Source organism: Bombus terrestris, chromosome 16, assembly GCF_910591885.1.
Source record: "Bombus terrestris chromosome 16, iyBomTerr1.2, whole genome shotgun sequence".
Taxonomy (NCBI): Eukaryota; Metazoa; Arthropoda; class Insecta; order Hymenoptera; family Apidae; genus Bombus; species Bombus terrestris.
Genome location: NC_063284.1, coordinates 858,798 through 883,899, shown reverse-complemented (window position 1 = coordinate 883,899; position 25,102 = coordinate 858,798). Strand labels below are relative to the sequence as shown.

General features: G+C 36.4%; 4 protein-coding genes across 8 annotated transcripts; 2 read left to right on the top strand and 2 right to left on the bottom strand.

Moving 5' to 3' along the window:
- The first annotated feature begins 296 nt into the window (after positions 1–296).
- Positions 297–2,637, top strand: LOC100649861 (MYG1 exonuclease). 3 transcript variants are annotated; one of them, XM_012317485.3, is made up of 7 exons: positions 297–428; positions 532–688; positions 838–933; positions 1,007–1,240; positions 1,317–1,518; positions 1,858–2,030; positions 2,096–2,637. In XM_012317485.3, exons 2-7 carry the CDS (start codon positions 576–578, stop codon positions 2,265–2,267), a joined length of 990 nt encoding a protein of 329 aa, XP_012172875.2. In that variant the 5' UTR covers positions 297–428; positions 532–575; the 3' UTR covers positions 2,268–2,637. The 3 variants fall into 3 exon arrangements, with proteins under 3 accessions (XP_012172875.2, XP_012172874.2, XP_020722879.2); XM_012317484.3 differs by lacking the exon at positions 297–428 and having other exon boundaries at positions 435–688; XM_020867220.2 differs by lacking the exon at positions 297–428 and having other exon boundaries at positions 557–688; positions 769–933.
- On the bottom strand, positions 2,415–8,156 carry LOC100643545 (cuticle protein 18.7). 3 transcript variants are annotated; one of them, XM_048413014.1, is made up of 4 exons: positions 7,787–8,156; positions 4,663–4,860; positions 3,202–3,522; positions 2,415–2,883 (listed from the first exon to the last, which is right to left on the bottom strand). In XM_048413014.1, the coding sequence occupies exons 2-4, from the start codon at positions 4,672–4,674 to the stop codon at positions 2,686–2,688; spliced, it is 531 nt and encodes a 176-aa protein (XP_048268971.1). In that variant the 5' UTR covers positions 4,675–4,860; positions 7,787–8,156; the 3' UTR covers positions 2,415–2,685. The 3 variants fall into 3 exon arrangements, with proteins under 3 accessions (XP_048268971.1, XP_048268972.1, XP_020722880.2); XM_048413015.1 differs by having other exon boundaries at positions 4,663–4,840; XM_020867221.2 differs by lacking the exon at positions 7,787–8,156 and having other exon boundaries at positions 4,663–4,889.
- A 3,036-nt stretch (positions 8,157–11,192) lies between these two features.
- LOC100650058 (pupal cuticle protein) lies at positions 11,193–17,367 on the top strand. The gene is made up of 6 exons (XM_003401564.4): positions 11,193–11,264; positions 11,781–12,196; positions 12,442–12,478; positions 15,159–15,206; positions 15,650–15,909; positions 16,309–17,367. The coding sequence occupies exons 1-6, from the start codon at positions 11,244–11,246 to the stop codon at positions 16,511–16,513; spliced, it is 987 nt and encodes a 328-aa protein (XP_003401612.2). The 5' UTR covers positions 11,193–11,243; the 3' UTR covers positions 16,514–17,367.
- A 2,662-nt stretch (positions 17,368–20,029) lies between these two features.
- On the bottom strand, positions 20,030–22,595 carry LOC100650178. The gene is made up of 3 exons (XM_003401565.4): positions 22,539–22,595; positions 21,442–21,792; positions 20,030–21,131 (listed from the first exon to the last, which is right to left on the bottom strand). Exons 1-3 carry the CDS (start codon positions 22,548–22,550, stop codon positions 20,841–20,843), a joined length of 654 nt encoding a protein of 217 aa, XP_003401613.1. The 5' UTR covers positions 22,551–22,595; the 3' UTR covers positions 20,030–20,840.
- Between the last annotated feature and the right edge of the window lie 2,507 nt (positions 22,596–25,102).

Here is a 25,102-nt window from a genome sequence, read left to right as displayed (position 1 = left end):
TTCTAATAAGTGTGTAATGAACATATTTACACGAATAATATTTATATTATCAATATTATAATACTATAAATATCAATATTTATTTAGTAAAATATCTAATTCTACAAAAAATATTTTTTCCACGTAATAATACACATTTTTTCCCAAATAAATATATAAATAATGTGTATCTGAATACTAATAACAATAAAGCACATGTATCATTCACTTGGAGTATGTAGTTTTAAATGTCTTATTATAGTAAACACGTGCGTACGCAAGCGTAGTATGTGTAGTTTCTGATTGGTTAAGAGTAACGCAAGTAGCCTCTGATTGGTTGACACATAGTATTGTCCTTTTAATTGATAATCGATTCAGAATCGCATGTACACGTGCGAAATTAGAGAAACAGGATTCTATTGTGTATCACGAGTATTGTTTACATCACGGTGAGAATATAATTTAATTATTGACGTGATTAGTGCTTGAATATGATTAAGTATATCTCTGGAATAATTCCGCGACTCTTTACGAAGCTATCTGTTCCACCAGGCAATATAACCTATACGCTAACAACATCGCAGAAATTCGTGACAATGGCTAAAAACGTGAAAATCGGAACACACGATGGCACATTTCATTGTGACGAAGCTCTTGCTTGCTTCATGTTGAAAACGCTACCCAGATATAAGGATGCAGTTATAGTGAGGTAAGATAATAGAGCTATTTAGTGTAATCAGATTTTCTTATGGAGTTAGATGGGGCAATTTGAAATGAGAATGTTATTAGGAATGAGAAGTATGCAGGAACAATTAAAGGAGAGAGTTAATTAATATAGAGTATTGAATGTACTTGTAGATCACGCGATATGAATATTTTAGATACATGTGATATTGTGGTCGATGTTGGTGGAGAGTATAATCCCTCCAAGCATCGTTACGATCATCATATGAGGTATGACCTGTTTTTTAATCATTTTGGTATAAAGCTAATAACATAGAGTTCATTCCTTTAATTTATGAGTCAGAGATTTCAACGAGTCAATAAGCACAGTAATAAAGAAACCAGGTTACGATTGGACAATGAAACTGAGTAGTGCTGGTTTGATTTATTGCCATTTTGGCCATGAGATTATCAAGCATTTGATTCCACAAGCAAATGATAGCGACGTAGAATTGATTTTTAAACATATTTATGATACATTGATTAAAGAAGTCGATGGTATAGATAATGGAGTTCTCATGTTCAACGAGGAACCTGTGTAAGTGTCCAATACTATTGTTGCACAGTTAAGGTATCGTTATATCAAATTACTTACAGTATATTGTCCATTTTAGATATCGTATCGTAACAGACTTATCATCTCGTGTGAAATACTTAAATCCTGAATGGAATAGCAAGGATATTAATGTCGATAGTCAATTTTTGAAGGCAGTTGAATTAACTGGTCAGGAATTAGTGCAACATATTAATTATGCTGCATATGTTTGGTTGCCTGCTAGGTCTATCGTGCAGGAAGCTATTGACAAACGCTTTGAGGTGAATAAAACAAGGACTTTACAACTTATCAGTGTGTACCACTTTGTAATTAATAATTGCACTATTAGAGATATTGTAACAAATCATTGTGCATCTTCGAGGCGACATTTGCATAGATTTGAATAGAATAACATTCTGTTTGAATAGAGTTCAAGCATTAGAATACATGGCCATTGTTAGTTGCATAAAAATGTATCATAGGCATTTCCTTACTGCGATATTATGCAAGAGAAGGTTCCTTTCTCTCTTATATGTTAACATAAAAATATATCCTACCAAGCCTTTCTGTTATACAATTTAAAAACATGTTCAAAGAAAAGCTATGATAAATATTTGCAGGTAGACCCTAGTGGCGAAATTATAGAATTATTACAATTTGTACCATGGTCTCAGCATCTTTATGCGATAGAAAAGGAACAAAATGTACAGCCACCATTAAAATTTGTAATTTTTAGTAGTGATAACTATAGGGTTCGAGGCATACCTGTGGAACCTAACAGTTTTGTATGCAGGTATTTATTCGAATGACAACTTGATTATTTTTGAAGCTTTTAACGTACATTCTATGATTTTGTAGGCTGTCTTTGCCAGAACCTTGGGGAGGTTTGCGCGATGAGAAGCTTGTAAGCGTCTCTGGAATCAAAGATGCTGTTTTTGTCCATTCAAAACGATTCGTCGGTGGCCATCTAACCAGAGAAGGAGCGATAACGATGGCACGCAAAGCTCTTGAGCTAGGGAAAGCTGTTTAATAATAAATCAAATTAGGAACAATTACATTTTAAGATTTCGATTGATCGAACGTAAATTCAGTATTTTATATCACGTTTTACTATATCACCTACTTAAAACAGGTTGAAAGTATTTTAAGAGCGAAGACAATGCACAAAAATAAATAATATTTTGTGAACAGGTTATTTATTATGCGGATCCATCGTATTGGGTCATACAAAAATAGCACGATACTTTTGCTGCCTTATTTCACACATATAACATTCAGTTGCAATTTTTACGGCATTTAGTAAAAAAAATCCAGAACAAAGGCAGACGATCATTTTACAGAATTATTCGTCCATTTCATATTCAAATAGTCCAAATATTGAATAAATTGACAAAAAATTATTTTAGAGTCGCGTCGTTATCCTTCCCAAATATTCCTCTCAGTGGCAATCAGAGATTTCCAACAGTTTTTGCGGCCGCGTCAGCGTGTGCTGCAAAATGAGCTACCTTCGCTCGAACAACTTCCGGAGTGTCCACTACTCTACCATCAGGACCAAGGGGAGCACCATATCCAAATCCATAAGCATAAGGTGTTGAGGCGTAAGCCAGGGCACCGTATGGGTAGAGTCCTAGATTCTTCGCAGCCTCCTTCAACATAAAAAAATGATGAAAAGTCAAATATTAATAATACTATACATTCTTCGGCTTGAAACGAAACATTTACTTTATTAGTAAATGAAGAGAATATATTTGTAAAAAAAAAAAGAAAAACAATGTAAGATTCTGCTCTTATTCTCACGAGTGTTTAAAAATTCCTTTGCAAATTTAAAATGTTTCTAAAGAAGAGGAAAGAAAATTTTTAAGTACAGATCCTTGAACTTTTTCAAGGACTTTCTTATCCATTAAAACCAAAAACACTGAGTCGTTGATTTTCCAGATTTTAAAAAACTAATTGCTCTTAATTACCAACGCGTGAGCAGTCAAGTGAGCAGCTTTCGCCTGCGCGACCTCAGGTGTATCAACGACACGACCATCGGCGCCTATAGGCGCACCAAGTGCAGGTGCATAAACACGTAACAGAGCCGGCACGTGAGCATAGCTGAGTGTGTTCCTGGCCGCTTCGTACGCCTGAGTCGCGAGGTGCGCTGCTTTCGCCTGTGCCACTTCCGGCGTGTCCAAAACGTGGCCGTCGTAGGCTAATGGCACTCTGAGGTAGCTGTAAGGTATCACTGGAGCCACGTATCCGGGCTCTGCGATGACCAGGGTGCAGATTGTAGCGAAGATGATCTGCAATTTGTAAAAGTACTTTGACATTTTATTCTGTTAATCGAGAAAAATACAAATTTTAGTTTGTTAACTGCAATTTTTATAATTGTAACTGTAATTTAATATTAATTAGGTCAGAGTTTGAAAGAGCAAGGTTGATGGAAATGGAGTTATGGTGGAAAATGAGTTCAGTGAAGCGTATCTTTGCGTGTGAGGCAACGCGTATTTTTCAAAAACTCCAAGCATTATTAGGAATAGAATAACGAACAGCAAAGAAGGTTCCCTGTAGTTGAATTAATTCGGTGGGATGTGATTTTTGGAATTTGTTAGCGTTTAATAGTTTGAAGCATAGTAGAGATAATTAGGTAAGAGGCGTTAGAAAAACAAGTTAGTGAAAAAGTGTGATGAAGCGTGGAAAGAATTTTTTTATGGTTGGTTTGACGACTGAGCAGGCATACGAATTGCAACTATTCATATAAAGAGGCTCCTGTTAGAACGTGGGATGTTAGTATGTCAATGACGAAGAAACCTAGTGACACGGAAAAACTCGGTTAGTTATTAATAAGTAACGATTGCAGATTCCTTTTTTTCGATTTTCATGGTCAAAAAACTAATTGCATTCTAATACGTAACAACTTTTTATAGTAATTAATATTCAGTATATCGATTTTTCTAGTAATAATTGTAATTTTGCAGCAATAACAATTTAATTTCTCTATTCGTTTAATTTAATTCAGAAAAATTGTGTGTACCTAAATTATCGTTAATAATAGTGAGAAAACGGTCTCGTTTCTAATTATCTAATAACAGATAAATAATCATTATATTTTAATAATATTTTAACTATCAACGTTCCAAAGTCAATAATCGATTTCTAGATCTATACAAGCTATCAAATTTTACAAAGAAAGATTTCTAAATCTACAAAGAGCTATTCGTCTCTACGATAGTCAAAATCAAACACGTACACGATACTTGACCGATCAATCTTGCCCTAATTAACCAATTTTAAATTAACGTAAATTCAAGAATCATTTAACGAATTATTTTCTTCTCACAGCGGCCTAATCTGAACTACCACTTGTGCAATATCCTTTGAAAACACCCTCACCAATCGTACTGCCATGACAAAAAGGAAAATCCCTGGATATCCATACTCACTATCGTTTTCATGGTTAGTCACGTGGAAAAACGCTGCTGGTAGGTTGAATGTGAATTTTCCAACCAGTACTCGCCCTAAAGTATCAACGGTGATGTGCTGCCCTGTCGAGCCACGGTGTCTCCTTTTATATAGGTGAATCTGGTAGGGAGTCGTCGACCCGTAGGAGGGGACCACACCCTGGGAAGCAATTGGTACACCTAAAGTGGTGACATTGACATTACTCTCTGGTCTGTCCGTCTCTTGTCTGCTCGTCTTTCAAAAGGATCTCTCGAGGTCAGGTGCAACTGGTGAACTTCCTCCTTGGAGTCGAACAAAAATTGCCAACCATTCTCTTTTCTTATAAATGGTACGTTCGTTGTCCCAAGAAACTGATATGTTGGGCGAATAGCGATAATTTATATTATTAGATGGCGAATCCTTGTACAAACTCATAACGTAGTTTCCCAATATAATTAGAAAAATAGAACTTAAACAGGAAATTCTATATATATTTATTCTATTATATTTCTATATATATTCCATATATATTCCATATATAGAATTCTATATATATTCGTACATCTCCAAATTTGATTTTTCACCGAATGTTTGATGTGGTTAAATTTGTGACGATTCGTAGGAGGTTTAGTGTTTGTTATGTTTCTTGTCAAGTACAATTAAATATTGTAACTTTTACTCTGAATGGATTTTTGTATCTGTATCTTTGAACGTTTTAGAAAAAAGGTAATTTTTCATTCGATCGCAAAATACATAAAGTAGTGCTTTTGATTTTATAAGGGGTGAGTAACAGTTACTCTATTTTTTGTACTTGTATTATTAATCGATATAAGTAAAGTATTTCAAGTATTACGCGTAGGTACTGTAGCCACTAGAGTACTCTCATTTATGTGGAAAATTTCGATAAAATACTCACGTGGTATTAAGTATTCTACTTAAGTAAAATTATCTTTTGTGTATTTTGCGAGTGAAAAGAAACAATTGGAGAATTTATACTTATGCTTTATCTTTACTTTTACGGCTTGTTCGCTGCTGTACGTTTTGAATAATTGGTTTTATCAATTCCATGGGTTATAAAGCATAAATTAATTTATAAACTATTTAGTACGGTGTTTTCAATACAAGCCGAGGGTAAGATATGATTCTTTTGATATTTATAAGTCACTAAATATAGCTATTAAGAAAGTTGTAAAGTGAGTCGTTGAAGGGCTAATTGAGAATTCATGGGTAGGTGACAGTAGTTTAAGCATTTACCAAGGTAATACACTTTAAGTAAAAATGACTGAAGGATACAAATAATTAAGTTACATTTCACTTTAAGAAAATGAATATTTCATTCTTTAATTTGAGAATATTTCATATTTGACAAATGTTTCGATACTTCGAACATTAAATTGATCGATTCGATACTTCCTTAAAAGAAAGTATTTGCATATGTAGAATTAAAAAAGTTTGCCTTTGTAAAAGAATTTTTGAGTCATCACTTTAAAGAACTTTCTAGACTATTATATTCTATAGCCTAATTTTATAATCCCTGGTAAGAAAATTGGAGAATCGTTATTTTAGGATCCTCTATCTTAGAGTATCGATCTATTCTATGTATATTCACGGAATACTAATTTTATCGATAAATCCAAGTTTCGTACGATTTTTCAAATTTTCTCAATTTTCCCAGTTTTCCCAATTTCCGAAATGTAATGTTCTATTATATTTCAGTCAGCGTCGTAAATTTTCACACGTTCGCGTAACACTTCGTAAAATGTAATCCATACATTATTCTGAAATAAATCAAATGATAGCAATAATAATACAGATAATAATCGATAATCGAGAGATACAAATTTTCGATCGAAGATGGGCGGGAAAATGTAAATAATGGAAGATCGCGTGCGATGTCGTAATCGAATCAATATCTCGATTATTATTCCGAGAATCAAGAGTACAACCTTGATGCGTAAACCACGGATTCAGGGAAAGAACAGGGACGAAATGCAATTAAATGGGAAGAAGGGATAAAAGCAGAAGGAGTAGGAAAGGTAACTGATACGTTGATCAAGACGAAGGTCGTCCCGCGTCCTCGGAATAAACAATCGTACGTGATTGGAATGAAACCTTTCTTACCAATAAAATAAAAGAAAAAAAAAAAAAGAAAAGTGGAAAGATCGTAAAAAAGACATGTGTAAAATATTGGTTTGCTTTCGAAGTTGTATCTCTGTTTCTCTGACTGATTCTAGCGTAATGAAGTTATTGAAAATTTGCATGGTGTTTTATGTAGCATTAACGAGCGTGTGAAAGAAGAAATTGAATTTTGGAAGATTTTATTGCTCAAATTTAGTACTAGCGAAGTTAACTTTTCTTAGTAATTGCGTAGTAGATGCTTGATATTGAAAATTGCAACTTTTTCGATGACATAATGTTTCCAAATTCAATGTCCAATATCGAACATCGAATGATAGAATATAAAACACAACGTCAAACAGAACTAAAACGTTCGATAGAATTTTTACGATACAGGCTTGAGATATAAAATAAGATCTCTAGAAAACTAGCATCAATGTATAAAATATTCTTACATAAACCCATCCAAAGTTATGTAAATTTGCCGCGATCGATCTAGTCTGAAAAACTGCAACCTACAGTACTAAAAAAAAAACGCAAGAAACATACGAGACACGAGACAATGAAATCAGCAAAAAATCAATCCGTGCAACGACGCCGTATTGAAAAAGTGATTGCGCGATTCGCGTGAATTTCATAGCCAAACAATTCTGTTTTGCATAATAGACATTTTTCTATGGTCACGCACGTACGCTTTCGATCACGCATATAAAGTTCCTTTTTTCTTTTTTTTTTTTTCGATCATAGCTCTCCGATAACAACTAAACTATCGATTGTTACAAAACTATTTAAGTAATTTTAAATTTGTTTTAGTGATATGTATCTCAGGTATTTTTGTAATGTTTCGTTTTAAGACTGAAAAGGTATAGCAAATATTCACCGCTTTTGTTCGAAAAACTCTTTAACTCTAACGTAACCAAATCTCATAATAAAAATGAATACTGCAAGTATGGAACATGCAGAAAATATTCCAATTAATAAATAATTTTAAGCATTTTAAACACTCACCGCTATTCCGCACGAAAGGAAGACGCAGCGTTCAGAAAATGCGGAGAAAATCGCGTAGATCGCGTAGTATGTGGCGTGGGCGGCGCAGTAATGCATAGATGGATAGATACGTCGAACAAAAGCCCTTTCCACGGGATTCCAGGGGCTCTCGTCACGCGGCATTGTTTTTAATCAGCGGCTATCCACGCCAACCAGTTAAGGGTCTCGCTAAACGTTCGTCGTGGTGCCATTAATTGGCACGCTGTGCTCGTTGTGTGGGCGGTGGCGCCTGATTCAGCCGAGAAGAACGGGAAGGAAGCGTAAACGTAATAACATACACGTTATGCGAATATTACGCCAGGTTTGGTGTCATTCGACCGAGGCCATGTGCAAATCGTGCATTGCTTTGGAGATTCGCGAAGAATTAAATTTGACAAATCGTACGATAGTTCGATGGTTGCGATAAATTTCACTGACGGGTACTGTAACAAAATACTTCCATCGAACGTTCAAAAAGTTCCAATATTTCCACTTGTAAGGAAATACATTCTGGAAAATCAAGAAAATTCAAAACAAACTGCCATCGAAATCCAAGCTGTAGCCAAATGACGCGAATCAATGCGCGATAGCGAAAGAATTTATCGAAGCCTTCGTTGGAATCCGAGGGAGAACGTGACTTCCTCCTTCCTGATCCAGGATCATTCTCGAACACTATGGGACGATTAGGCGTGTCACTAACCCGCTACACATTTGCCTGGACGAGGCCAGGGACGGTTGTCGACAGGGAATGCCTGTTGCACGTATCGAGCATCGACATTCACTCGATTATTTACGCTGCTCTGCATCCAGTAGCGCATGTCATAAAACGCGGACTAAACTTCGTTTCGATTGGCATTCAGACATGACAAGAAACTCGAAAAAGCGCGATGATCTTTTTTGTATCTGCATCTATTTCGAATAGTAAATAACAAGTTATTTAGTTTTTGCCACGTTATGTAATAGTAATCGAGGAATTCGGTTGTCAGGGAATATCGAAGAAAGGTGTATCTTGGATCCGATGAGGTTTTGTAGGTGAATAAAAAGTGGGCAGGTAATTGGACTTTTTAACAATCACATTGGAATGTCGTTTCAGGATATTTAGGAATTACATTGGAATATTTAGTATTTCTTCAAATTGATTTATATAGAAAAATTGCGAATTTCAATAGAAATTTTAATTAGTTACTTGAGAAACTAGTCTAAATTTCCCATTTTCGTTAGTGTCTGTGTGTTGATATCGGTTGTTATTAATATTAGGTATTTTATCGACATGAACCAATGATTCAATTAGAATAGAGCTTCGAAAGACAGAGATAACCGCTTCCCTTGATGGTTTATTGATCCTTGCCCCTATGGCTTGTCATATCGCTGTACTCTATTGATGGAATATAATAATACCGTGATTACAATGATTGATAGGTTCAGATAGAGCCACTAGGATAATCCACGTTAAGTGGCGAATGCGTGCTGCGTGTTGCTGATAGAATAATCTCGTTAAAGCTGGATTTTAACTTAATCTCTCGAGGGGTTTTAACCTGTGACTGCAACGCACACATTTCGTTGTCGAATTATGTAGATATTTGGAAAAATCATATTTCAACATTTCTCTAAATAATAAAAATGAACAAAGGATATTAAAATGGACAAATAAAGGAGGAAAATTCAGAAAAATCTACCAAAAACAGTTCAGATAATTATAGAGTTGGAATCTCGCTCTCAATTCTCTTCCTGCTCTCGTTTTAATCGAGTTATTGACATTGACGCGAGATCATTAATATTACGTTAATCACGGTTGCGTATCAATATCGATTACTCAAGCAAGCGTCGCTGGTTGGAAATTTCTTCGTCATGGTTTCTCGAATTCTTTCGTCCCCCGGCAATCGTGCGTGAAATATCTGGTTTACACAGAATCTCGGTATCAATTACTCAACAACGATATTTCTACGATCGTTTCGACCAACGACTACCGTTCGCGACAATTCTATTTTTACGAGACATAAATTATATATCATTTTCATATACATAGCGTTTTTTTTTATTTACCTATATCTTTCTCTTTTCTACATTAATTTGCGTATTATTCCATTAATTCCATAATTAGTGAAAATAAATTCGTGTGGAATTGTTTGATAAATTTAAATGAAATTTATAATTTGAGAAATCTTTTACACAGAAAAACTACGCGATAACATTCGCACAGAAAAATAGTCAGCCGAAAGTGATCGCTGATAATAACTACTGTAGCATAATAACAAAGTAATAATTTATTGCACAAACCTATAATGTATTATAGCAACAGAAAAGATATTTTTACTTGTACTTGTCCATATCAGAATTGAATTGCACGCTGATCAGTCAAGTCCCATGGCTTACGCCATTTTCATTGGTAGCAGGCCACGAATAATCAGTGGAAAATGATTCCATCGTAATGAACTTGTCCCAATTAGGCTGTGGACGCTCGTTAGAAATGATTGTTCGAGCACTGGATGTCATTGTTCTGCGTTTCGCAAAGCATAATTGCCCGAGGGCTTATTAAGAACTCGGGCGTAGCGATACGTGATGGAATCTCGCAGAATTTGCATCGAACGCCACGTTCGAGGATCTCTCGATTCGTTATTGACCATAAGCACCGTGTAAAGTTAGCGAACAGAGAAATTTGGCCCCATGCAAGATGGATAAAGTGGTCCAAGTGGTTCTGTATTGCGTAAGGAAGTGGATAGTTATATTTATGCGTAAATTGTTATTATTGAACCAAAGCTTACCCCAAAACACAAGTTAATCTGTCGTCCTTCAATTTTTCATGCTTCTCCGTCGAGTCACCTTTCTGTAAACTATGAAAATGCAACATCGACTACTTAAAATATCTCGAGAATCCCAAGATCCAAGTAAATCCGTCGTTCTTCGATTCTTCGTATTTTTCCATCAAGCGACCCCCGTTTAAATCGCGAGAACCAACCCCAATTAATACAAAATTCCATTTGATTTCATAAACCCCGACCAATGAAAAGATTCCATATGACCAACCCTGACCAACATAAATTTTCGATTTAACCAGCCCTAGTCACGCAAAATTCTCAACAGACCAACCCTAATTTCTCTTTCGATCGCTATGGATCTCTCCGGTCAGAAATTGACGCAACAAATCTTATCCCATCCATTTCTTCTATTGCTGTTGATTTCTTCTGCCGATCTCTGTATCGGTTCGCTGTCGATCGATCGTACGACTCTCTTTTCCCGCGTTGCCAAACAGAAATGTCTCTCCCCACCCATTATTATGTGAAAATCAAGCGGAACGCGTGCGTGTGCGCGCGCGGATATTTCACGTACACCGGCGTGTCCGCTTGTTTAGCTGTTCTAAGTGGGCGCCCGTATTGTTCCACGACTATATAAGGTGTACCACGGACCGTTCGACCAGCAGAAAAGCATCAGGTCGTGGATCATGGCTAACATGAGGCTCCTCGTGAGTAACGACCATAACATTACACGTTTCGTAGAGTTTCGAGTGGCAGGTGACAGTTTGTAGATTACTATCGTATTGTCGTTGGTGCACTGCGGATGTTTAGGCATCTATGGGCAAATAAAAGTATTTGATTCGTTGCGATACTTAGAGGATGAAGCTGTTTCAGTTTCACTCCTTTGATCTTGCTGTAAAAGACGTGAATTTTTATTGACATCCGCAGTCTAGCTATGGCGTTTCGTTCGAAGTTGAGAAATTCGCGAAGATATTAAGATCAAGCTTGGTTTCGATAGACGACGATCAGATTCAATTGATTTTTCCGCGCAAAACTATCGTGTCCCTTGTCGTAATCTTAAAAATGATGCACTCGTATCTTATCGGCCAAGATGAACAACACTTGGAATAAACATAAATTTACAATTACGAAGCGTATTTTCTTCTCAAATAATCGAATCACTCTGATATTAACGTTTCTTCGCTTTTCTTCTTTGCATCTTCAAATATTTTCTTTCGTTTCAGCTTCCTTTCTCGTGTCTCGTCCTCTCGGCGTCCGCCATTCCAGGCTACACGGCCTACGGGGCAGCGTACCACGGTCCTCCAGCACCCCTGGCTCACGATGGAAGGGTGGTCGACACACCGGAAGTGGCTCACGCCAAGGCGGCTCACCTAGCAGCTCACGCAGCCGAAGCTGCCAAAGCTGCTCCGCTCGGCTACGGCGATTATTCTGATGGAAAATACGAAGACTACAGCGGCAACTACGTAGCCGCGACTCAGAACATCTACCACGGTCCGCCCGCACCCTTGGCTCACGATGGAAGAGTAATCGATACACCGGAAGTGGCGCACGCCAAGGCTGCGCATTTGGCAGCTCACGCTGAACAAATTTCGAAGATCGCTCACCTCGCTTACGCTGACCCTTACCCGCAGCCACATTGGTGATAATGGAAAATGAGTCGCTATAATCGGCGCCACTGATGACAGAATTGTTGAAATTTCTTGGAAAAAACAGCAAGGGATGGGAGAAATTTGAGAAAATTGTAGAATATTTGTAATATGTCATTTTTCTGCGGATCAATTGGTATTTCTGGGTCTTACTTTACACTCTGTTATCGGTGTGCATTTTTGGGAGTTCTGTTGATGGAATTGTTTATAATAGTCCAATTTTTGTAACCTTGTAAAGGGGTTGTGTATCATATAATGGAAGGGAGGGTTCTTTTGTAAGGTAGATGTAGATCGTGCATTGCAAGGAGGATGTTTTGTTATGTTGGTGAAATATTTTCATTAAAGATTGCAAGTATTTAACGGATATTTTATCTTTATTGTATTTTCTATCTAATCCTGTTTCCCTTTTATACCTTGATGTGCTATGAAATTTGCATTTTTCTCCTGGTTATTGCGTTGATTTGTTCCTTTACCTACAAATCATAAATCAATGCCGGAATAGATTATCCGTTTCGTAGATGGTGTCTGTGCACTCTTGTCATTTCAGTCAAATGTCCACGAATTTATGAGTAATATATAGAAGATGAAAACAATCTGGTGTGTATCGTAAATGAATTCTTGAAGTAACTATACCTACTGTACTTAGGAAGAACTCAAATTCTTTTAGCATATGATAACGTAAAGATATACTATTGCAGAGTGCAAAACAGGAATAGACAAATAAAAGTCAGTTTACAGCTAGCCACAGCCAGCTGGTATCTTTCATCCGACTTATATGAGTCTTCAAACTGCCTTAAACTTAGAGACTTCGACCCTTCGTTAATTTGCCAAATCTTTTGCCCCAGTGATCGCAAGACGATACGTTGTTTACTTTGATATCCTGCTGAATTTTATGCTTTCGTTGCACTTCTTTCGCCAATCGTTACATATTTCGTACGAATAAAATTGTATAAAATACATAAATATATTTTACAAATAAGATGATATTGTAAATGAAAGTAAATTAGAAATAAGAGTAATTTGCAAATATAACATATTTGCCAAATGTTACATACTGGTTGCCAATAAGATGTATCAAAATACATGTGAATTACTACGTATTATTACTTGGTAAGCTTTGTTACGGTTCAAAACAGAAGCGGATCTTATTAAACCATTCACCCACGTATAAAATACACACTTTATTCAAAATCTCAGTTTCATAGACGAATATAAATAATTTTTAAAAAGAACTCGCGGATACGTAACATTATAATTTGCTTTCGTTTAGAATGTGAAGCAAATGTTATTAATTAGGGTAGACCGAGATGAATCGGACTGTAAAAACGGTAAAACAGATTTTAATAAAAATTTGTATATGGAAACATTTTTCGCAATGATCTAAGAAAACAATATAATTCGTTTTCACTTGCAATAATAAGCAATTACCAGGTGTTGTCTATTATGAAATAATTAAATTTATAACAAGCTCCCTCTCTCTCTCTCTCTGATTTTGATTTAATTATATACTGTGTAAGAAACTGGTGTTCGGCATGGCACGTCCCGACCACGTTTGTCTGTCGTTATCAAAGCGTTGGCGACAAGCTCGCGCAGTTCCGCTCAGGTCAGCACGCGAACAATGCGCGATGGTGGTCTTTGAACCGGCACCAACTGTCGCAACTCGGTTCGTTATTTCAAAAGAAAGAAAGAAAGGGAGAAAAAAGCTTGGAGTAAAGAACCCAATGCACCGGTTGTGACGCCGCGTGACAACACGCGGGATCGTAAGAGGTGGGTGAACACGGAATGGGCGACGATCGATGGAATTTGTTTCGTCCACTTGCTGTGGGCACACGATGAAATATCGCTCGGAGGATATAGAGAGTGAAATGCTTCTGAAACACGTTGTCGCCTCGTGTTACGTACCTATGCAAATTATACCTGTTTTTGTAATTACCCATTCCGCCATTCTTTGGAAATTAGGATAGAAATATCTTTCAGATTTTCCGATTTCCCGTGAGATATTAAGAAACTATTCGTGGATATAGAAGAGACAGAAAGCACGAGGAAACCAGAATATTACAGAACGTTGCAATGCTAAAATAATTTTACAAAATTAATTTTTGTTCATTTCTTGACGATTAAAGAACATTTCGATTTTATAACGAAAAATGCAGAATACGGTTCGTGATAAAAAAAAGTTAAATAATAGCGGAACAAATTTCTTGGAGACGAGAATTCTTTAGATTCGTCTACGCAAATTCAAAGTAAATGCTTGAAAATGATACTCTACGATTCTCGACGTGTATCTTCCTATGCGGGCGTTGGAGTCTCCAATTCATTTGTAGCCGTAACTTTCGTGCTTGTGCAGGCGTCTAAGTCTCCACAGTCAGATTCAATAGAGTTCTCATTACCACCTTTTTCGCTGTTCCCCAAGCTTCCAAAGATATTGAAAAAATTGTGCGATACTTATCAATATCCTCGCTACATTATACAGTCGTTTAATTTGTTCGATTATTACATCAAATATTTGAAACTTTTTTCGATAAAAATAAAGGAAAATTTTTACATCAATCTAATAATAAGATTAATTCAACTATACAACAATCGTAAGCAATGAAATTAATAAATTTTTAAATGACATATTCCATGAATTTGGTTCCCACTTTATTGAAAATGTATCGAGAACGTTGTGACTGCATCCGCGATGACGTGCGTGTCCACGTCTCGCGCATAGCGTCGCGTCGAGGCAAGTTTTATTCCTGACGAGGTTACGGGACACACGGTGTCATTGTTAATGGCTGGTAAATGTTACAGAGCTGGGCAAGGCAACGTTTAAAGCAGAGCATTTTTCTGGGTGTGGTTGTATACCCCGTTGTGGCGCACGGGGTGGGGCACGCGACGACGCCCTGTACCCCTATAAATTCGACGATAGCAGATTGTGGAAGTCATAATGCGGATCACAAGCTCTGTCGATAGTCGCTGGATCGACCTGCGCTGAGCTTCGACAACATGTTCCGATATATCGTGAGTATTACCTAATTTTTTATCTTTATTTTTAGTTGATTTTCTGGTGAAAATAATTTTGGAAGGCTCGAATGTTTTTCCGATTGCTTTTCGATAGGTTTGAGCATTCGCTTTTTGGTTTGTCTGTTTCATTGAAATTTTACGTTTTACACCTGCACTTTGTTTCTTACAGGAACTTTTCTTTTGAAAAATACGTATGTGTGTTTTTGGTTGGAATCATCGTGGAAAGTGATTATTTTTTGTACGCTTTTTCGAATAGACTCGGATATATTTTTGAGGCTTTGTTTCATCTTTTCTTTTTTAACGCAATTTGCGTTCCTTTCTTTTTCCTTTCTTTCAGAGAATTATTTTGTTAGAGGGAATTTAGATAGTACATGTTTCTTAGGGTAAAAAATCAAAATAAAAATATATGTATTCTATAAGTGAACTTCGCTTTCTTTCAGATTCTGGTTTCTATTATTTCGAGCGTGGCCTACTGTACGCCACAGTGGTACGGAGGAGCCTATGGTGGCCACGCGGCTCCAGCCCCATTAGGAGCAGATGGACGAGTCGTAGATACTCCAGAAGTTGCTCAATTGAAAGCAGCTCATTTAGCTGCTTTGGCTGATGCAAATGCGAGGGCACCCAAGGGACCTGGTGTTGCCGGTCCTTACCCCGGCCCTGCTGGTTCCTACGCACCTGGAGGCTATGCTCCGCATTACAGGTTTTGCATATTGTCTCATAGAACAGGAATTTCTCTCTCTCTTTCTATATATATACATATATATAAAAATATATATATATATATATTCTCAACTATTAGGAAAAGGAAGTAGGAAGAGAGTGAAAAAATTCAGATATTCTTGTTACTGGTCATTTTAAAATTGGAATTTTCTATAGAAATCAAACTTTAGTTGGAATACCATAGTATTGCTTTATTGTACGAATAAATATGTGCTTGATATACATATTATAATATACATATTCTACTTTGCACTAAGTGCAATTATTTAAGTAAAATTAAAATTATTTTAAAGTTTCAAGTTTCATTCAACTCTTGTTCCTTGTTACATTGTCTTGTCCTACGTACTATTATTATTAAGAAAATTAATTTATATTCCAGTGGACCACCAGCCCCTCTCGGACCAGACGGCCGCGTGGTAGACACACCGGAAGTGCAGCAAGCAAAGGCAGTCCATTTCTCCTTATACAATGCGGAGGCTCAAAAAGCTCCAGCCGGTCCAGCTGCTCCTAATCCGTCATGGAATCCTGCGGGTGCTCCCTGGAATCCCTCCTGGAATGCTGGGAACAATTGGAATCACTATTAAACTGGCGTTGATCGCCGCAGAAGAAGAATCAAGCTGACAGAAAATATTCACATTCGTCCATTGTTATCGATGATTCGAGAGAATTGAAAAAAATCCCCTCGAGTCATCGAATTTCAACTACCTCCAACAAGTTTTTTCCTCGACAATCAACGAAATATTTCTCTCGGAATTTTTCTGTAACGTCTTCCGTATCCTGAAGCTTTCTTCCTTCTAGCTGTCTCCCTTTTCTGTGATTCTGTGTTTCATCTACCTCTTGATTGTCTGTTTTTCGCTCGGATCTCAACGAATTTGAATATCGTTAAAAATTAGAAATTATCGACTCATCAGATCATATTACAGAGACGATAAGTTTGCTTAATAGAATTTCATACAAGTTTCGTACATTTTTAATACAATTAAATGCAAGTTAAAAATTGTTGTTGAACTTTGAAAAATGATGTATGCAAATGTGCACGGAAAGCGAAATCGACACGTGTGTTTATCGTCGAATGGAAATGAAATAACGGTGGTCTGTACCGTTACAGATATTATCGAGATAAAAATGTCCTCTTGTCACATTCCTCTTCAAGGTGATCTCTTCATCGCTTTCGCACTCGTTAGTCAAGGAAAGTTTGCGTTTGCGGGAGAATTAACCTTTGCACATGAACTTTGCACAATTCATAGATATTATTCAATGCTATCGTGTTTTCCTTCCCTTTTTTTAAATAATTACAGCGATACATATACATTTGTAAATTATCGTGCGTGTACATAACGGAGAAACGATTGTAACATGAATGAAACGAATAAAATGCAGCGAAATGTTTTGCTGAGACAAGCAAGATTAAAAAATCGCTCTTCTTAATTGCAAGAAATTTTAATTGCGTTTTAAAATGCGTTATATTTTTTAATTGTGTTTCACTTTCTGATATATTAATCGATTTCTCGAATATCTTGGAAAGTCAAATTAATTGAACTAGTCGTGACTATAAATCATAAAAACAATCATTAAGTTGTAAGAGAGTTACCAATTTATGCAAACGATCATTCAATAATGAAACAGTTATGAAATTATAAAACAGTGATCGAATTATTAAAACGACGATTAAAGATTAAAATAAGAGTAATCTAAGGGGAATTGAAATTATTAACAAGGATTGAAATGTAATATTTCGTTGTTTTAAAAGAAAAAGATATTTACAGAATGCAGTGGTATGTCATTGGGCAATAATTAGCCATAAAATTGTTCATAAAATAGTCAAACGATGGTAGACGGTTAAGAACTGTTTAAAGTTGTACGACACTGACATAATCGAATATATAATCAGAGAACAGGCACGTGTGGTCGACTAACATGCCCGTGACACGAATCAGATTGATTCGTGCTCGACTCAGAACACGCGGCAGAGAAAACGAGTTAGAGTTTGAGCGACTACACGCAAATCTGATTGCACAGTGAAGTCCAACACGTGTACACGGGCGTGAAAAGGACGCAATGTCGATTAGTTTATTCAGGGCACTAAAGGCAAACTTATGGGCACTGCAACCAGGATGCAAAGCGATTTACTAGTTTTTAGACGAACATATATGACTTAGATAGAAAATTAAAATATTTTATTGGCGTACGCTATTTTTTTAATGTAGAACTCCACTAGAACTAGAATCAATAAAAAAGATCCAATCAAATTCAACCTAAGATCCGCGCAAAAAGAAGATGATCGAAAAATTCTTAAAAGTACCAAGGCTCCACTTTGATATCTCTAAACTTTCACAAACCAAATTAGATTCTTCGCAATCGAAATCCGAAATCCAAGCAAGTAGAAGCTCAAGTCCGAGAATTTTATAATCGTTAAACTGCACCAAAACTACTCAAAGCTAAGTCAAGATTTTTACGAAATAATTCAATTCTCCGTGACAAAGCTCCAGGTTTGAACTAAACTTAACATAAAATAGAAATCAGCGTGACCAAGTAAAATAGATTCAAAATTTTCAAATCCAAGTAAATTTAGCTCAATTTTACTTTAAATCCACAAAATCGCATAAAAAGAACGCTCTCCCGTTACAATAACTTTAAATCGACCATTCGCATATACCAAACCCAACCAATTTTCATTTGCATTTCCACAAACCAATCGTACTCCCTCCAACGTCTCGAAACTCACATCAACCTCGTAAATCCACCTCCAACTCTCACCTTAGCACCCTATTATCGTTTTATACGATCGCAGGTGCACCTCAACGACCCTATCGATATAAATCCCATTAAGGAACAACACGGTGGCAATTTTTCTGCCCCTAAATCCTAATGCATACCTCGTCAAGCTCGATCAAACACGTCCTTGCTGGTGCCAGCGTCTAGGATACACGTTAGCCGAGTCACGGACAGAACCGGTTCCATGGTGTCTGCTGGATAAGTGCAAGGCGAAGTGTGCCGGTAGCAGACACCGTTCGTGGATTCGTTTTCTAGATCTGGATCGGCATCGTTATCGCAGTGATCGCGCGTAATTGACTGTTTAAACACGATGGATATTGAAATCGAGACTTGGCTGCATAAGGAAGTGAACGTTTGGGGCGTGGAAGGTCGAGATTTCCTGTTCCCCCGACCAGGTAGCTGGCGAGGAGATTAGACGATTGTTCGGAAGGATGGATTTTTAATAGATTGTGTGCGAACATAGTGGTGAATTACGGGTCACTGGGCATCGAGTTAAGTTTAGATGACAGTAAATAGTTTGGCGAGATTGTTAGAACGGTGGAATGTTTTTAATCGATTAAGCAGTGAAAAATTGTGCACATGTATTCGATATTACCGAAGGAATGTAGTGGCTCGCGAATGTATTTAAACGTTTTAAGAATCTTTCTTTCGTGAACATATTACGCGTACGTGTATTATAAACGCTAAAGTTTAAAAAGAATTTAAAGACATATTCATATATTGTTCGAGGTTTCAAAGCTTTGATGCACATCTCTCGTACGTCTCTCTGTCTCTGTCTACTTTTTAAAATTCATAATAAGAAAAGAAATCTAATTTTTTTGAATATATCACGTGGGCACACCGTGCTCTTATTCTGTCATCCCACGCCATACTGTGCCGGATTACTCATGCTCGAATGTAGGTAAATAAGCGAGCAGGTAGGCGTCGTCCAATGAGAAATGGAAAGGAAGAGCGCTCCCAGCTTGACCTGTATGCATCTTGCGTAATGTAAATTCTAGACGATAAGAGTTCCCTGACATTAACCGGAATTCAGTTATATATTATTACGATATCGAGTTCTGTGAACTTTATGAAACCGGGTGGAGCCCATTGTTTAAATTCAGTTTTACGCGTGTTATTGCGCGAAAGTATTGACTAAATTGCGAATTATATCTGATGTACTTTCATTTTTATCGTCGATCGTGGATTCCGTAGAGTTTGGAGGAGAAAAATTGTTTTCAGTTTGATATTAATTAATTATATTCCCTACTCTATGTTTTACGTTAATACATATTCTAATTTGAGGAAAGAAAGGAGAAAAAAACGGAGAATAGACAACATTAGAATCGTATCGATATTTTATTTCACAGGAAAGATAATAAAAAATACAGAATACACTTTGGTGGTAAGAAAGAGATTTTCTAATCAACATAAAATTCATTTCACATAAGTATCTTAACGTCTACGACTATCATAAGTTATTACCATTAGCTTAGAATCTAGACATTATTAAAATCACCTATCGTTAATCATTAGTAACAATCATATGGCAATAAAATTCGAATTGCAGCAATGGCAATGTGAGATAAAAAGAAATCGTTATTTCATATAAAATGATTCATTTTAATTAATATTACGTATAGGTAAGGTTGAGTGTGTGCATCGGTAACATTATTTACAAAAAGTGCGTAGGCTGTTTTCGTTGTCAAACTGCCGAACAAACGAAAATCAAAGTCCAAAACGATGTTAAATGTAAAAAATCAGGTACAATACAAACAGTGCTCTCATTGCTGCGAAAAGTTACATTGTGTGCGATTCTCGTAGAACGAATGCGTACAGTTTGACAGAAAGTCGAACGATTTGAGAAGAAAATAGAGTGACACGCGCAATTTTCTTGACTCGAGTACAGTACATGTATATAATTTCAAAATATATTCGATAAAATTAATCCTACTAAATTTCTCATCATCCTTAGCTTGATACAGAAATGTAAAAATTCGGTTTCAAAATATTACAACTCTTTGAAGAACGGAGTATTGCATTTTTTCATCATTCTTAATTTTAAACAAAAATACCAAAGTTAATCGTTTAACGTATCGTACATGCCCGTTCAGCCAAATCTCACGGAATAAACGAAAAGAGATCGTATTTTATTCGTCAGTAGTAAAGATCGTTTTGCGTTGAAAGCGCTACAGCGCGAGCATGCGCCTTCATGTGAGCCTCTCGTGCCCTCATTACTTCCGGTGTGTCTATCACGCGGCCATCCGGTCCCAGGGGAGCCAGTGGTCCCCGATAACCTATCGTTGGCGTGTGTTTATACGTCAATCCGATAGGAGCAAGGTAAACCAAATTTTTTCGTCCGTCAAAGACGTCGAATTCATAAAATTCGGATGCCTTTGAGGCTGCTCTCGCATGCGTTGCTACATGCGGGATTTTTGCTTCTGTCATCTTGAAAATTAGAGCAAGGTTTGTATGTAGAAATTGATAATTAGTAATCTAGGAGTTTTTGTGACTTTTTCGTTTGAGAAAAAATTGAAATTTTAGAATTTTTTAAAGTTATGTATAATATATAAACGTAACGAAATAAATAATTCGAAATTCAGCATTAAATTAAAAATTCTTCTATTCGTAATTTTTCGGCTTTTAAAATTCTGAAATTAAAATTTCTCCAGCGATACATATTAGATAAAAATTTCTTCCGTTCGTTATTTCTAGTTTCTTTAAATTCTCAAAATTGATAATAAATAATTTAATTTACCTGAGGTATATTGCAAGTCTTACAGGTTTCCATGGCACGCCCGTCATTCTCCAAAGGCATGAACGTCCTCTGTCTTTGTCGTTTCTGCATAATAACCTCCATGGGGTCCACCATCCGAGGCATGTACATTTCGTTGTTTTCGTACGTTTCGTAATCGTTCTGAGCTTTTCTTAATCTGGCTATCGTTTCAGCGTGCAACGCTAGATGGGCAGCTCTTGCATGGGCCACTTCCGGCGTGTCCATCACCATCCCATCGCTGGTTAACGGCGCCGGTGGACCTCTGTATTGATAGTACTCTCTCTGTTCGTAAGTCTTGGCGATCGTTGACGCCACTAATGCGGCCAGAATTATCTGAAAAAGTCGATCGAAAAGAAGACGAACGATCAAGTTGCATTCTGTAAAATTTTTCCCCACAATTGCACCTCACAGTGCGTCAAAAGTATTGGAAATTAGATTTGAAGATTAGAATTGAAAACTAAAGAAGCATTGGCTTGGAAATATATAGAAGGTAAGGCATACTGATTTAATTTAATTTATAAAAATACTTGATATCTTACAGTAATTTGGAATTTAATTTTTCAAAGTGAAACAAAGATAACTTTGATTGTTCATTGACGTTCCTTTTTTCAATTAATTTAATAAGCTCGAAATAGTTTCCTAGGTTACCTCCTTTTACTGAGATTACAATATCTTTCCAATTAAATTTTAAATTGGTTCCTCTCAAATTGAGATTACGATTCAAGTTCTAGTATAGATTATGCCAGATTTATTACAGATATTAGTTTCGGTTGAATCTCGATAGAATTTCCAATGATAATTTATCTAAGCTCGATTAGAAGCGAAGTTCGACGAACACTTTGTAACTAAAGCTTCATTTAGGATATTGATTTTCTAATGGATGAAATCTGATCTTGATTTTGTGCAAAATTAAATGTACCCGTAAATGCCAATGGAATCTTGAAACTTCGTTAAAATCTCAATGACTGTTTAAGTTTTACGACTTCTATGACTAATCAATCTTTTTCCGACTTCGTTTTTTCAATCAACGTTCAACGACAGCAACGAAACAACTTTTTCCTGGACGAAATCACACTTACGAGCAAGCTCATGCTGCTGGACACCACCGGCCACGAAACGAACGTCTCGATTACGAGTGTGGCTGGTTCGATCGAACGATCTAGCTTTTATAGCGTCGCGGCGTCGATCATGTGAGTAAACCACGTTACGATGATCAACACCTGACATGAAAAACGATACCTTAATTGTTTTCTTGCTAATGATATAATGATATAAACGTGAACGGCGATCCCGCTAGATGCGTTTGCGTGGAAGCTAAAGCTGTTGAAAGTTGCGGTGAATTATTGAAGAAGTAAAGTGTTGTAGTGTCACTGACGAGGCAGAAGTTGGGGCGTATTATTCTTTTACCGTGTATAATTTTGGAACTTTTAATTTCGAAATATTTGGTGTAGAAATCTGCTGGTTTTGGAATATTTTTATTCCGACATATTTAATCTTGGAACTATTTAATCATGAAAAATTTAATTTTGAATTGTTTAATCACGCAATATTTAATTCTAGAATATTTAGTTGTGGTATAATTTAACGTTGGAATATTTAGCTTCCTCTCTCTTCGTCCCTTACTGTTTCTTCCCTCATTCAAATATTTTAAATATTCCAAACTTCGAAATTCCCGTTCGTCGCACATAACAAGTCCTCCGTATAGATAAACAAGGAAGTGAAAAATTGCATGTTCTATCGTTGAAAAAAGATGATCAAGTTTTAAAGCCGTCCTCAAACGTCCCTGATGTTTCTTCTCAACTTTTCGAGGCCAGTTCTCACGAGTTACAATCTCAACCCCTTCGCCGCGACTTAGGCAGAACTTTTCTGTGGTTTTCGACACATGCCCGATTCACGGACGACTGGACGGGATCATAGATCCTCCTAGTGATCCAGTGATCCTTTCAAGGCAGTCCTCTATCAACAATGAGCTCCTGTTTCCTTATAAACAGTGGCCCAGATTACACTTTGACCATCGATGTCCATTTAAACCATCGCACAATAAATGAATTTCTGTATTATCTGCTAAAATATTGAAATATTCATTTGCCTATAAAATATTTACTGAATATTAAATTTAATTTAAAACAAATTAAAATTTTTCTTATAATGTATTATATATATAACATTTATAGATATATTAATTATATTTTAATTACAATTTTCTATGTTCTTTTTCTGAAAATAAATGAATTGTTGAAATGAAGACAAAAATGTTATATATATTATGTTTTATATACAGTATATATAAATGTTACACATATGTTAATAAAATAACAAATAGAATAAGAGAAAAAGTAACAAGTGGTAATAATCTTGCACTGATGATAAGATAAATCAGTGTTCACACAAAATTGTTTGCCATGCAACGGTTCATTCTTGTAATTACGCATTACACGAGCAGGTAAATTAGAATGCTGACCTCGTTTGGTTAATTAACGTCGATTCAGATTCCCTGTTTACACTGTAACACGATATAGTTCGGTCGATAACTTCAAGAAACAGTTGCGCAAACTTTTACGCAAACAGGGTCCTCTAACAAGTAACGCGTGATTAGATCGCGCTTGATTAAAATTCATCGATAATATCAAATTCGTCTATCTTCCTACCGTATAAATAATAAAGTTCCTTCTGACTTTCCAACTATAATCACAAAATATAAATAATAATCACATCTCGCCAAATTATTGCAAAATTACTGAAATCTATTTTATGTATAATTATTTCAAATTACAATTAATGATTCAATTGCCAGTCAATGTATCCACGTACTCGATTCGAACAAGTTACAATTCTCGACCTTTTCGACAGCGACGAATCACGATGCTTGAGTTTGTTCAGGAGGAACGACTCCACGTTCCTCGATAGGTTTCTTCTCACGTGTTTCGTACGCCGATGTGACCTATGTCGCAAGGATTACGATCTGAAGGCAGTTCGTAACCAGCTGGTAATCGTATTTCGACAAAATTTCTCGTTATTTCTTCGTAAAGTTATCTGGCTCCCGATTATTAGTCAATTGGTCATGAATTTAGAGATTTATTTACTATCATTCCCTTTTAGCGACGTTTCACTCGAGTATATCTTAAAGATAAATAAATAGATAAATTTATACAGTAATCATAATCGATGAACGAATGAATTTTGATGAATTGCGATAAAACGCCAAAATGGATCAAAATAGGGTGCCAGATTTATTGGTGAGAATTCAACGAGCGATGTGAAAGTCTGGATCAGTTCTTTGAGAAGCCGCCAACGCCACAAAACTCACATTCTCGTTGATCAACCAACTACATCGTGCTTTTATTCTAATGGCGAAACTTTTTTGGGCGATCGCTTCTTTTCGCGTGAAATCGTGCGTGCAAAGAGATCGCAATTCTACGAGGCAATCGTTACGATAATGTCTGACAGAAAATCTGAACAATCGTCCGATATCTCCGCGAATTTTAATCAAAATCGCGACATTTTGAAATGTTTGTCTTTTCTATTTCTTCTTACTTTTGCCTGGCCAGTAATAATCGATAACAGTAATAATAATAATATAAATGAAATAAATGTGAAATGGCCATGAAGACACGTTCTCGCTAACCCGGGATCGAGGTGAGGA